This window comes from Aricia agestis, chromosome 17, assembly GCF_905147365.1.
Source record: "Aricia agestis chromosome 17, ilAriAges1.1, whole genome shotgun sequence".
In the NCBI taxonomy this organism is placed as follows: Eukaryota; Metazoa; Arthropoda; class Insecta; order Lepidoptera; family Lycaenidae; genus Aricia; species Aricia agestis.
The window spans coordinates 3,725,227-3,735,968 of record NC_056422.1 but is presented as its reverse complement, the minus strand read 5'-3'; the positions used below and the strand labels follow the sequence as shown (position 1 = coordinate 3,735,968).

Here is a 10,742-nt window from a genome sequence, read left to right as displayed (position 1 = left end):
ATCACTAATCAAAGTGAATACAGTTCTAATCACGTTACTACGTAGCCGGCTAATCACTTGCACTAGTCAGTCGCTGTCCACACTTACTTTTTCCTAATAACTAATTACCTGCCCTAATAACTTGCACTTACTACTAATGAAAGTGAATACGGGCCTTTAGGCTAAGACGAGAATGATAACAGTTAACACTACTCTCTGAGTCATACTTTAATATAAACTTATTAACAAATATTGAAACAAAACCCTCAAAAGAATGTTATTTTTAGTTATATTGGCCTTAATAAATTGACACTTTGTCTCAATACATTATACTTGTTAATTTTTTACTTTCTTTTTTTAATGAAAGGTATGTATATTTTTTATGAATTAGTGCTTTGATGATATTATTATAGGTTTAAGGTTAGTAAAGTTAATAAATAAAATGAGATACATTATATTAGATAACATTATGTAGATCTAAGTTTCATCTGCAGATTCAAATCACTTTAATCCTATAAACATTTTTTAAGATTACTTTATAGTACAGATCTTTATTTATATCAGTATTCACAACTTTACGGGTTTGAAAAAAAATATACTTACACAAAATAAAACATATTTTACAGATCTTCTAATGTAGGCCGTTTGAAACATTCAGAAACGACAAAAATCAAATTATGAATTTGTTTCATTTAACCTAAGTTTTATTGTCTTGCCTAAAAACATAAAATGTCCTAGAAACAATATGTTCTAAGAAAAAAAAGAAAATATTCTTACGGCCGTTCCCATTATTTGATCTATCTCTGGTTTTGCCCTACTAGAGATAGGAATAGCTCACAATTGACATAAAATATATGTCTCTAATGTCTAATCTGAGCTATCTATATACAGTGTGTAACAAAAATAAGTGATAATACTTTAGGGTGTGTACGTGTTCCTTGTAGAGAGTTCACTGTGAAAGTAGCAGCTCTGAAAGACGAAAAAAATTTTTCACTTTTGTATGGGCAAAGGCCCGAGCGTCACGAATTTCCCCATACAAAAGTGAAAAAAATTTTTGGTCTTTCAGCGCTGCCACTTTCACAGTGAACTCTCTACAAGGAACACATACACACCCTAAAGTATTATCACTTATTTTTGTTACACCCTGTATATATATATATATATATATATATAATCTCTAGTAGGGCAAAACCAGAGATAGATCAAATATTGGGAACGGCCGTTAGAAAACATAAAATATTATGAACAAAAGATTAGACACAAATATTTTGGTTTACTTATATAAAAAAAAATCATACTTATGAAAAATATATGAGCTATCAAATATTTAGCTTACTTATATACGTATTAATTAAAGAACAAAAATCAGTAAAATGAAAAATAAAGAAAGATACAATTAATTATTCTTTACAAGTAAGTAAGTATATATTCTTCAAAATAAACGTGGCATAAGAAAACTACTACGAACAGACAAAGAATGTTCGAAAAAACATAAAAGACAAAAAATGTAGCTAAATTCAGCGACCACGCTATTCTTTGAGTGATGTAACGCATTTATGGGGAAATATGTCGCGGCGACAGTTTAGATGCATAACCTAACTTGATAATATTGAGATGTACGACTCATACCTTAAGATATTTGTTTCTATCTAATAAAATAATTACAGCAGCATTAAAAATATAAAGCGATTCGAAGATACTTGCGTCTTAACATTCCATAATTCTACTTAGTTCGAGAGGAAATATATATAAAAGCTTATTTATTTATATAGGTACATCAAATTTACAAACACTTTAACATTATAGCCATTTCTACATTCAAAAGATCTATAGTGTGATAAGTTGATGACTTTAATATTAGCGACTCCCAATATTGTGTTTTTAAAATCTTTACTAACCAATTTTATCCGCCTTCGTTGTAAAAATATTAGGACGGTATTTTTTAACATTTGTTACACAAGAATTAAACTTAAAAGCCATTTTCACCGTAGACTAATATTAAAGAGATCACTTTTATACTCGTAGAGATCACTATACGTAGGTAACCATCGTACGACTAATTAAGTTTATGCAAATTCACAATAAAAAGCAGTTGTAGGCACGGAAACAGAAGTAAGCATTATTATTGTAGTTGTAGTTGGTCGAATATGATTGGCCAGATAATTATAGTAAACCTTCACCTAACGCTCTCTTTACATAGCACAAACCTGTCTAAATGCTCTACATCAAAATCTTAGATCTTTGAAAAATCTTTCCTTAGTTAAAAAATCCGTACTTCGAATATGAAAGTACTGTAAACGTTTTAAATCCACTTACAACCACTGCTAGAGTACGCTAGGTAACAAACATCCAAAATCGCACCGATATGTCTATGCGATACCGGATATTATCATCGCATATGAAAACGCTCAAGGCTAGAGCGACACAACATTTGCGACACGCGACTTCCAGTGGACACAACCTTAGCCATTTATCTGTGACAGCTTTATCTATACACCTTTTTTTTAGTCTGTGCTATATCTATGGCTGTTTTTAGTCTATGGCGTAGCATCTGTGTTACCTATCACCAAACAGCAGTTTGGCGAAGTACGTTCGTCAGCTTCGCTCGTCGATGTTGGCCAGTATGTGCGTGTACAGATGGTACTGAGTCACGCTGACCAGCTCATACTCTAGGGTCGAAAGTCCATCCTTCTGGAACGTCTTGGACGTCTGAGACAGGAGTTGGTACCTGGAAACATAGTTTTGGTACTTATCTGGTAGAGTGTAAGAACTATTATACTGTACTATTATACTATAATCTAGATGCGAGCACCGCAGTAGAAATACAAAACAGAGCGCGCTTCAAAACGCGCAACCAAACCAAAAGTACAAAGTGTACCAGGCCTAAAGGCGAGACCGTACTAAAGCGACTAGCGAATGCAATCTTGGACCAACATTGACTACTCAAGATCTTGGCGTCTTTTTTCTGAATCAAGATTGGTCAGTTCGAGATCTTGTTGAGATTCGTGTCGAGATCTTGGTCACGAATCAAGATTTTCGGGATTTTCGAGATTGAGCAGAATAATTGAAAAAAAAAGCGTTTTTTTGCTGCAAATTGATAGTAACCAGTATTTTAATATTAAGTAATATATTATATGTAATGTTTCAAAGAATTTGTTTTTGAGAAAATTGGGTATTGTTATATAATAAACTAAACATAACAAACTCAGTTTTTACAAATTCAAGTTTTTTTAAACATAAAAATCTGACAAGTTAAGGCGCAGCGCAGACGACAGACTATTCGTGACGCATTTTTTAGTCCGTGGAAATCGAACATATGCAATTATATTATGCAGTACTAACGCACACGACGCGCAGCGCAGACGTGTGCGTTTCTATCCTATACACGCAATATACACACATACAAACGCTAACACACACATACGCACCTGTGAAGTTTACTTGTTTTTACTACAAATGGCGCTAGATCAAAGCAGAGGATTTAGATCAAATGTTCGATTCGTGAACCGTCAAACTCTTGACGCTTATCTGTCTACTATTATACATATAACTAGCTGTCCCGGCAAACGTTGTTTTGCCATATAAATAATTTTTGGTATGAAAAATAGATGTTGGCCGATTCTCAGACCTATTCAATATGCTCACAAAAATTCATGAGAATCGGTCAAGCCGTTTCGGAGGAGTATGGCAACGAAAACTGTGACACGAGAATTTTATATATTAGATATACCCTAATCTTTATGAACAATCTGAAAATCTCTAAATCTTGTTACAATCTTGGACTATTTTGTCAAGATCGCGAACAGGATTTCGAAATTCAGGATTGATGGCTTTCAAGATTGAATCTTGGAAAATCACTCAAGATCTTGGTGGAATCTTGATCTTGCAAGATCAAGATTGCATTCCCTAAAAGCGACACGACACGATGCGACTGTTTCATAGAATATGATAGAACTGTTACATCAGATTCACGTTTGTAAAACATTAGTTCTATGGAACGTGAATTTTGTAAAACATCAGTTCTATGGAACGTAAAATGTCGTGTCGCGTCGTGGCCGCTTAGTGTCGCGAGCAGTCTCACTTTATGTTGGAGACTTTTTGACGCATAATAATATATTGACTTGTGAATGCCAATAGAAGCAGTAATATCAGGGCTCCTTAGCCTTCGTAATAATAACTTACCTTTTAGGGTTAGGCGAGGATTTCTTGTGGTCAAGCATGGCGTAGCGGGCGATGGACATCTTGTACCGCGCTATGTGGTAGTCCATCTTCTTCAGTCTGAAATATGATGGACGGTGCTATTTTAGAATCACTATCATAATATTGCACGAATATATTGCACTTAATCTGTGGTAGGCATCATGTAGACTTTCAGAGAATATTTGCAAAAATTTATTCTGAATAAAAAAATTATTGAGTTTGAGTTTGCAGTTTTTATAATACGCGGGCCCCTGACAATCAATTTTACTGTTCAATTTCACGTATTGTGCAATATTATTGATTTCAATGTTATTGTCAAATAAATTGTTCAATAATATTGTTCAACTATAGACAATAAAATTGATCGTCTAGGGGCCCAGTACTACGTAAGGTAAAATATAAAAAATATACGTTTAACTAAGTTATATATTATGCAATTTTAGCAACTCCGGTATTAAAATGTAAAAATTTATTTTAGTACTTATATATTACTTTATGATATTAAGCTATCGCGTTTTAATTAATGTTTATTGTAGGTAGTTTAGTATAATCACGTGCGATTATATTTTATTGCTTAGCAACATGAGCGCGAAGGTTGTTATAGACGCAATATAAACGCGATTCATAAAAATATGATTATTAAATTAAATTTAAAAAAATTACAATAATTTGTACAGGTACCTAGGTAAGATAAAATATAAAACATAAACGTTGGTTTATAATAATTCCAAAATTAAATTTATTTTGAAATATATATACGTGACGTTTTATTGTAAGACCGAACTTGGATTTTTGTGTACTTAAGTAAGTAATACCAGAGTAGACATTGTGGTAATACAGTTCTACTATTTTTATTTTCTGAAACAATTTTATATTTTCTGAAAGTGTACATGGTGCCTACTGCCTACCACCGGTTCGGAAACTAACGCGGCGATACCTGCAGTGCCGGTTTTAGCACTACCATCGCCCGTGGCGAAATTTTTTCGGCACCTAGAGTGCTGGTAGTGCTGAAAATATTGGCACCCCTTTAGTTTGCCTTGAGCCCCCGTTTTTATTCGGCGCCCTGGGCTGTCGTCCAGCGTCGCCCTCCCAAACGCCGCTACTGTATACCTGTAGAACATGTCATCGTCCTCGCCGCCCCAGCCCCAGTACTTGTTGGAGAAGCCGTTGACGCGCGTGAACTGCTCCAGCGTCATGGCCGACACCCCGCCGAATATGTCCTCGTACGGCAACCTGAAAAAATAATGTTTTATTAAAATAAAACTCGATGATTAGAAATCGAGAAACGTGACGATTGTCATCGTTGATACAAACTTCCAGAACTGACGTAGCCTGTGTAAAATGTTGCTCGAGAAACAGAGCGAACAGAGATCATACGTGAGAGAGCCATGCTTCGGCACGAATGGGCCGGCTCGACCGGAGAAATACCACGTTCTCACAGAAAACCAGCGTGAAACAGCGCTTGCGCTGTGTTTCGCCGAGTGAGTGAGTTTACCGGAGGCCCAATCCCCTACCCTATTCCCTTCCCTGTCCTCCCCTATTCCCTTCCATTCCCTTCCCTACCCTCTCCTATTACCCTATTCCCTCTTAAAAGGCCGGCAACGCACTTGCAGCTCTTCTGCTGCTGTGAAAGTCCATGGGCGACGGAAGTTGCTTTCCATCAGGTGACCCGTTTGCTCGTTTGACCCCTTATTTCATAAAAAAAGCATGTTCCACTCTAATGCCTGCCGGCCTGTCAATGTGGATCCACAATAGTATCATTTTGCATATTATGGCATGCCAGAACTTGGATGAAATTGGTTAAAGGATGTGATGGTGAGCATGCCTCTCAAGTCTCAAGTTTGCTGTCTACATGACTGTGTCTATAAACGTCACAAACAAGAGACTTTTTTCTTCATGAAATAAGGGGGCAAACGAGCAAACGGGTCATCTGATGGAAAGCAACTTCCGTCGCCCATGGACACTCGAAGCATCAGAAGAGCTGCAAGTGCGTTGCCGGCCTTTTAAGGAAGAATAGGGTAATAGGGGAGGGTAGGGAAGGGAAGGGAATAGGGGAGGGTAGAGAAGGGAATAGGGTAGGGGATTTTGTCTCCGGTAAACTCACTCACTCGGCGAAACACAGCGCAAGCGCTGTTTCACGCCGGTTTTCTGTGAGAACGTGGTATTTCGCCGGTCGAGCCGGCCCATTCGTGCCGAAGCATGGCTCTCCCACGTATAAAATACGCTTCGTATATCACTTTCGGCCGCAAGGTGACTTTTAGATCTACGGCCTCCGCTTTTTGGTCAGTTTCTAGACAGCAGCAAAGAGAATATAATCACTACGTTTTAGACAGCAGTTGCAAACAAATTTTATGTGCATAGGGCGTTAGACACTATTAATAACTTAATAAGTGTGATTCAAATGCCATAATAATAATAATAATAATAATAATAAAAAAAAAATTATATTAATAAAAAAAAAGTGTCCGTGATGGACCACAATTAATTAAAATTTATAATGTTATTTCAATTATCCTTGGTGCGAAAAATCTAAATAATAAAATAACAAAAAAAGGATATGGACGAACAGTCCATAGACGGCCCCAATTTTACAATAAAAAAAATAATAAAAAAAATGCCATAATATCCTATACTCACTTGAAATTAAGCTTATCTATAGAAGCGCTCATGTGTCTCGGCTGCCGGGGACACGAGTACAGGTTGCGGGAGTCCAGCGGCAGGAGATCTATGTCGTGGAAGACGAAGCACCCCCAACCCCCGGCCTTCTGCTTCTGACTCTCCACAAAGCCAACGTTCATTAGCTTAGCTCTGTTGAAGCTGCTCGTACCTGAAATAAGTTGGTTTGGTTGGTCAAGTTTTTGTTTTGGCGAAGAAAGCAGTTGTTGATTTGGGCTGCTCCAAAACAAAACTTTAAGATTGCTTGGCGAAACTGGAGGGAGATATAGCCACTAATATTATGTCACCGCCGGATCGCTTTCAAGGAATAACAATCAGTATGATCCAGAGTAAGGGCCTGTTTCACCGCGTTCTGATAAGTAAGTGTCGATAGGCCACAACTTAAATGACTGCATACTCCAAAACAAAACTTTAAGATTGCTTGCCGAAACTGGAAGGAGCCATAGCCACTAATCTCTGGATCAGTCTGATCCAGAGAAAGGGACTGCTTCACCGCTTTCTGATAAGTGCCGGTTAGGCTATATACAACTTATATGACAGATAGAGTATGGAGTATCTGTCAGATAAGTCGTGGATAGCCTTAGGGCCTGTTTCACCACCTCCTGATAAGTACCGAATAGGCTATCCACCACTTAACTTGACAGATGAAGTATGGAATATCTGTCAGATAAGTTGTGGATAGCCAATCCGGCACTTATCAGGAAGCGGAGAAACACGCCCTTATAAGTATCATCACTTTGTTTTGTTACACTCTCTATATTTTTTGTATTTTTTGGTGTGCAATAAAGTGCTATTGTATTGTATAATGTATTATTTAGGGTCTAGTACAGAGTATAACTAATGTATCATCGAAGAAACGGAATGATAGGCAGATGGGAGACCCGTGTAATTTGGTCGCGTTATATCAAACTCAGCCAACAGATCATCTTGAATATTGAATTGACATAATCCGACCAGAAGGCGAAGGTCCGCCATCTGCCTATGAACCAAACCTGTCTATGAATCTGATAGTACCAAAGAACATAAAAGACAAAGTATTACCCTCCTGCTCGACGATGAAGATGCCGTACTCGATCTGCTGCTTCATGAGGAACGGGTGGATGTGGTTGAGGAAGATCGCAAGGTGCTGCTGACGATCTCTGAAATAACAAAGAAAAATAATATATAAAGATATAAAGATAAAACAAGATGGCATTATTTATACAGTGTGTTAGTGTAAACACCGTTATCCTTGAAACCGTGTTTACACTAACATCTTGTATAATTTACTACAAATTAAAATATTATTAAATGATTTGATTTTTCTTTCAACCGCTGTTTTGACGGCTAAAAAATTTACACTTTTTCTGCCCTTCGTAACTAGGACGTGGGGACTAGGTAATGGCCGTATGAAATACAGTTGTGTCTGTCATTATTCGTGCCTTCTCCCCCAAATTTCAGGCTGATACCGCACCTCTACTTAATCCGGATCTTCGCCTTAATCTAGTAGCACACACTTTACCTGTATAAGGAAGATAAAATAGAAAAAAAAAAAGAAAAAAAAAATAGTATACCTGTACGGCACAATGATGGCGACCTTGTGCCGCGCGGTGCAGTTGGGCGGGGAGTAGCGCCCGCCGCGGTGCACCTCAGGGTATTTCTTCTCCACCCAGTCCAGTTCCACCTCGGTCTTGTTCACCGATACTGGACCTGAAATGTGGAAGCCCAAATTGTATTACAATACCCATATTGTAGAAACCCATTTTGTATTAGAAGTAGTTAGGGCGTTAAGTTTAGTTTGCTTGTTTTTTAATCCCCAACAAAAACAATGTGTGTTAAAAGTTTGGTCTATATTCTGTGTGTATGTCTGTTTTCAGCCCAGAGTTGTCGTCAGTCTTATTATGATCTGTAGCTTGTAGGCGCAGAAGTAATACTCCATGTGCGAGTTCCTGAGGCTAAGAAGTCACGGAGCGGGTTTATCCCGCGCCCGCCGCGGTTGCGGAGATGCGGTTTTATTTCTGAACTCACGAGACCGCTGATTTGTGCGGACCCGCAGCGGTCGTGGCCCGCAAACTCTGCGGGCGATGATCGCAAGACGGGCGGTTTCTACTACGATCGCCTACAACGGCTACTGCTATCGCCCGATAAACTATCGCAGAGCGCGCGGGCGTAAACCACCGAGGCTGTGGGCGACCCCCGCCCGCCGATGCAGCGGGCAGTCCCACATACCCCTGGGTGCTTCAGCTTAACTGAGACACCTCCCAGCCCCCAGGGCACGAATAGAGCATCTGCGTGATAAAAATTTGTCTACTTCTTAAGTAATAAAACAACGTCTGTTGGTATTTACCTAAATCCGGAGGCATCGCGTCGCAAAGCGGCATAGAAGGTTCCAGACTTTTGAAATCAAAGTCTTCGGGAGTGACCAAATTCTTGAGTCCTTCCATCAGCTTCGTGATGAGGGGGGTACTGGTGTCCTCTGTGACGTTCCTCGTCACGTTCTGTGACGTTGTGACGTTTCTCGTCACGTTCTGTGACGCTGTGATGTTTGCTGTGACGTTCTGCGTCACAGTCCTGTTGAGGGTGGTGTTCTGGTAGGCGTGAATCGCCATCTTCTTAGGCCAGTTCGTGGGTGTTTTGTCTGTGGTTCTGAAATACATAAAAATAATTATTGAATAAAACGTTTAATTCGTTGAACACATAAGTCTAACTCATTCACAACTTCATTCTTTATTAGGTACAATGTGTTTAAATGTTTAAAAAAGCCACTGACCATCAATGGAAATGTCAAAATTCGCCCAGACGAATAGACGAATAAATGGCGCTTGAACTAATAAGTAGTTACTTTACTTTTTGTAACCAATTAAGTTGACCCTAAAATTTGACAAACATAAGTAATATCACGAATCCTTTCCTTTATATTTGAGAAGACTAAAGTGAACATCCATAGTATTATACATACTTGAGAGTAGGCTGGGTGACGTTCACCAGGGGCGTATACAGGTACGTCCGGAGGGGCCCCGCCTCGAGGATGGACCCGAACAGGTACTCCACCGCCGCCAGCGCGAGTACCAGCAGCAGCAGCAGGCGCAGCGCCCGCCCCGCGCGCCCCGCGCCCCCCGCGCCGCCCATCAACGCAGGCGCATACCACCGCCGGATACCTGGGGACGATCAGATATGTTATGCTGTCTGGCGCGTATTAATATCACGAGCTGTGCCGCGGCGAGCCGATTTGTACGAGCAAACATGAGCCAACAGGCGAGTCCGCGCTCCCCGTTCTCACGGCATATAATATCACGAGCCGCTCGAGCCGCTCGAGCCGCGCAAGCCGCGCTTTTGAAGACACCAACTTCAATCGGATCGGACGCGCCTACTCGAGCCAGCCCGCGCCACCTCGAGCCACTACGTTCACTCGAGCCACTACGTTCTCACGGCGCGTGGCTCGAGCTGGCGCAGCGCGGCTCGTGGTAAGTCATCATTTACTTTACAGTCCTGCAAGGATCCTTGCAGGACTCTATATTGCGGTAGTATAAGATCAAAGTGCAAAAGGATTCTTGCGGGACTGTAGAACCTACTATGAGAAAACCATCCTACTCATAATTATACCACCGCCGGATGGCGGATACCTAGGGAAGATTACATATTAGAGTACAGCGCTACAAAGATCCAAGTGCAAATTGATCCTTGTAAGACTATAGAAAGTACCTACTTTCTCTAATTTTTGTGAAGAAAGGCTAAAGTGAAGCCTAGACGATCACAATTATAAAGTCTAAACATTAACTTGTCATTTGAATTGTCAAGGAGTAGATATTTTGTGGGCGCGAAGGAAAAATTCGCGGTAATCGTACATTTTCTTTTTAACCGACTTCATGATAAAAAGTAGCCCATCTTCTGCGCCGTGGTTACTATGT

General features: G+C 39.6%; 1 protein-coding gene across 2 annotated transcripts in view; it reads right to left on the bottom strand.

Annotated features, from left to right (window-relative positions):
• Positions 1-1,292: 1,292 nt before the first annotated feature.
• Positions 1,293-10,742, bottom strand: part of LOC121735304 (beta-1,4-N-acetylgalactosaminyltransferase bre-4) — a 182,411-nt gene continuing 172,961 nt past the window's right edge. Inside the window, exons 1-8 of one of the 2 annotated variants that reach the window (XM_042126086.1) lie at positions 9,794-9,989; positions 9,182-9,480; positions 8,409-8,544; positions 7,897-7,994; positions 6,817-7,006; positions 5,290-5,412; positions 4,162-4,257; positions 1,293-2,707 (exon numbers count right to left, since the gene is read on the bottom strand). In XM_042126086.1, the coding sequence (XP_041982020.1) occupies positions 2,575-2,707; positions 4,162-4,257; positions 5,290-5,412; positions 6,817-7,006; positions 7,897-7,994; positions 8,409-8,544; positions 9,182-9,480; positions 9,794-9,963 (1,245 nt within the window). In that variant the 5' untranslated portion in view covers positions 9,964-9,989 and the 3' untranslated portion in view covers positions 1,293-2,574. Of the gene's footprint in view, positions 2,708-4,161; positions 4,258-5,289; positions 5,413-6,816; positions 7,007-7,896; positions 7,995-8,408; positions 8,545-9,181; positions 9,481-9,793; positions 9,993-10,742 lie in introns of those variants that run through there. The other variant, XM_042126085.1, reaches the window with a different exon arrangement.